Source organism: Triticum dicoccoides, chromosome 4B, assembly GCF_002162155.2.
Source record: "Triticum dicoccoides isolate Atlit2015 ecotype Zavitan chromosome 4B, WEW_v2.0, whole genome shotgun sequence".
In the NCBI taxonomy this organism is placed as follows: domain Eukaryota; kingdom Viridiplantae; phylum Streptophyta; class Magnoliopsida; order Poales; family Poaceae; genus Triticum; species Triticum dicoccoides.
This window is the reverse complement of record NC_041387.1, coordinates 359385566-359388945: the sequence shown is the minus strand read 5'-3', so window position 1 is coordinate 359388945 and position 3380 is coordinate 359385566. Positions and strand designations below refer to the sequence as shown.

Below are 3380 nucleotides of genomic sequence, written 5' to 3'. Positions count from 1 at the left end.
GTCTATCCTGTACAAACAAGCACCGGTGCTTAAGGAAAGCCTGGTTTATTTCTCTAAGCACCTCCCCTAAGCACCTTGCATTGTACAAGGCCTAAGCGTCCAAGGCGGGACGCCTTAAAAACAGAGCTCCTAGGGCACAAGATCTACTCCAAGATCTTAGATAAGAACAACAAGTTCTATTATAGGTAGGGGTACATAGTCTCGGTCCAAAGTAGAGGTGAGGACCTCTATTTATAGGGCTTTGGGAAGCCTTCACATACTTCTACTTATAGCTGGAATGCTCTAGAAAACATTATGTAAGTTTCACCATTCTACTCATAGCTACTCACAACTAGAAGACTCTAGAAAATAGTAGGTAGGATAGAAAAGAAAAGGAAAGAAGTACTACACTAGAGTGGAAGCATCTAGAAGTAGCCAAACAGATCTGGCATGTGTTTTCTTTCTTCTCATCTAGTGTTCCTCATCATACGCTCAGAAGATTTTTTTGTGGAAGGCTGTTGAGAATCGTTGACGTGGCAGATTGCCGAGGTGGATAGGCTGCATGTGAAGAGAAATCATGTAGTGGGGGGCTCCTAGATATAGTAGATTTGTCTACTCTAGATTTGCATGTGTCTGGATGTTATATGCTCATGAAATTTACGGCACATACAAAGATATTTTTTGCCTTATGCATGCATGTTTGGTGTTATATTAATGCTATGTAGCCTTCTTCTGCCCAATGCAGCACATAATATGCTCCCTCCGTCCCAAAATATAAGATCATTTTTGACATCTTATATATTGGGACGGAGGGATAGTGTAAAAAATGATCTTATACTTTGGGATGGGAGGGAGTACTTATTATGATTTTTTGTTCAATCTGTCTGATTGGCATGCCCTCTTTAACAGATTCTTAGGAATACTGTTAGTAAGACATACAATCGAATCAGTGATCTTCGGAAGGAAATTCAGACACTGAGGAAAAGTATTCAAGTTGCTAAAGAGGCTAGTGCAAAAGCCATCAAAGAATTGGAGGAGGCTAAATCAATACTTGAAATCGTAGAGGGCCATCCTGTGTCATCTGAAAGACCAGGCAGGCTGAGACGACTTCAAGGTTTTGCTGACAAAGCAAAAGAAGAGGAAGTAACTATTGAAGAATCGTTAGAGGCAAAGCAGGCTCTCCTTGCCCGGGGGCTTGAAGAAGGCAAAGTATGCTACTCTCTTGTATCTTATTTCACCCTTGCATATCTGTTGATAACTTGATATACATATTTTGTGAACTTAAGTTTTCTGTGGCACTTGCTTTTGCTATGACAGTTTTGAGCATCTCACATCAACTTACCATTATCTCGCCATTGGTTTTCCAGGAATTGCTTAGGTTATTATTCAAGAGCTTTGTTGATGTGCTTACTGAATGCCTGCCACCTGTTTCTGCTGATGGAGATGTTCCTAACCTACGCGCTGGAGATCCTAATGTAACATTTCCAGCCAGCGATCCTGAAGCGGTAACTATGGAGATAGACAATGAAAATGGAGCAGATAACAATAGGTGAGTTTAATACACAGTTTGCAGTACTAATTTCAGAATGACTGCTTCTGGCAAGTTTGGATTTACATTTTATAGAACCAGCCAGATTACCTTGTACTTTTGTGGATATTTATTTTGTGGTGGGGCTTGCTATGAATAATTAATTTGTGTTTAACACAACACTCACTGAGAATCGAGTCTGAAATAATGCAACGGATATTGGTTCATAGATGAATGAAGACCTGCTCATTAATACCATTATCGGCGTACAACCCAGTATTTACTAGCCAGTGTGCAGTGATGCACATGCTGGTACGAGTTTTACGGCCTCTGCTGACTTGTCGTTATGTTTTGACAGTCAAGTGAATGGTGAAAATACGGAAGTTGGTTATACTATTGGAGAGCTTGAGCAATGGTGCCTATGCACATTGGGGTATCTAAAGTCATTTTCTCGACAGTATGCAACAGAGGTAATTACTGGTGTTGGTTGTTTGAACTGATAAATTCATAATCACTGGTTATTTCAAGTTTCCATGAGCGTACACTGATTGATTATATATAGATATAAAAATACATATGATATGTTGCAGATTTGGTCCCACATTGGCATGTTGGACGAGGAGGTTTTCGTTGAGAGTATTCACCCTCTTATTCGAAAAGCCGCATTCTCCGGTTTGTGCAGACAGATGAACCAGTGAAGGGTTGTAACTCAGCTTTGATTCCTGACCATCATGGTTTTGAAAACGACCTGTAAAGACAAGCTGTAACAACATTCTTGACTAATTCTGACATGTCGGCAACACTCGCATCCAAGAATTCCCTGTTTGGTAGTTATGTTGGTCAGTTTACGTGGAGCGCATTTTCATTTGTCTATGGTGATAGTTTGGTTGGAGTAATCTTGACGTATATTTAGTTTTTTTTTGCAAACTCTGCTGCTCCAGACTTGAAAAGGTGTTTGATAGTTGAGCGCCATTGGTTGTGCCTTTAGATTGAACATGTGGGGCGCCTGGAAAGTTGGACTGTACGCCCCATGGAGGTGCGGCGATTCCATACCCGTATTGCTCTTTTAAAATGTCCAAGGACCTGATTGCTTTAAAAAAAATTATAGGGCCTGATTGCTTTTAAAAATACTTATATGGGTTATTCTGTAAAAAAAAACTGTGAAAGAGACACTGGCCTGTGGGCCCCATATTTCATTTAATGGTCAAACAATCAGTTCTCTTGCGTGTGGGCCCCAACTAAAGCATTCGGCTTTTTGGGTTTTTTGAAACAGCCAACCTCAGACTTGGTAGTTATCGGTGGAAATTTTTTTGGTAGTTTTTTGAAACCCTAGCCATTGTAGTAGTTTCATGCTATTTACTTCGAGAGAGATGAGAGCAATGGGATCGAAGGAGAGAGAAGGCAACATGATCCGTCCAAATATTCAGCAAGAAAGATGAGTGGAAAGCGACATGCATGAGCCCATGACAGATGTCGTGTAATGGAAGCGACCGAGTTCTGTTGCATGTAAATGTAAAACGCTAGAAAATGAACAGTAGTGGAACTGTGTGTTTTTTGTCGATGATGAAGTTACATTATATATGCCCTGAAGGGACACATCGACTATAGGGTGTGTGTGTGTGAGAGAGAAACAATATGTCTCTTCATGGAAATAACCGCATGCCCCCTTAATAAAATGTACTTAATTAAGTTGTAACACTCTTCTAATCGATGCTTGTCTGTGTAGAATCATCATCCGAATATAGACTCCTTGAAAAACCCTGTGTCATAAATGTGAGGAGTATAGTGTTTGATGTGTTGTCAATACTGTTGCAAGCACAATGAAAAAATAAAGAGAAAATGATACAACGTATAACAATTATTGTCTCCTTTA

The 3380-nt window shown here is 40.0% G+C and overlaps 1 protein-coding gene across 1 annotated transcript in view; it reads left to right on the top strand.

Annotated features, from left to right (window-relative positions):
* LOC119296153 (nuclear cap-binding protein subunit 1-like) overlaps window positions 1–2457 on the top strand; it is a 19014-nt gene extending 16557 nt beyond the window's left edge. The window contains exons 16-19 of the mRNA XM_037574544.1: window positions 889–1188; window positions 1347–1528; window positions 1866–1977; window positions 2098–2457. Of these exons, the coding sequence (XP_037430441.1) occupies window positions 889–1188; window positions 1347–1528; window positions 1866–1977; window positions 2098–2205 (702 nt within the window). The 3' untranslated portion in view covers window positions 2206–2457. The remainder of the gene's footprint in view (window positions 1–888; window positions 1189–1346; window positions 1529–1865; window positions 1978–2097) is intronic.
* Window positions 2458–3380: the final 923 nt, after the last annotated feature.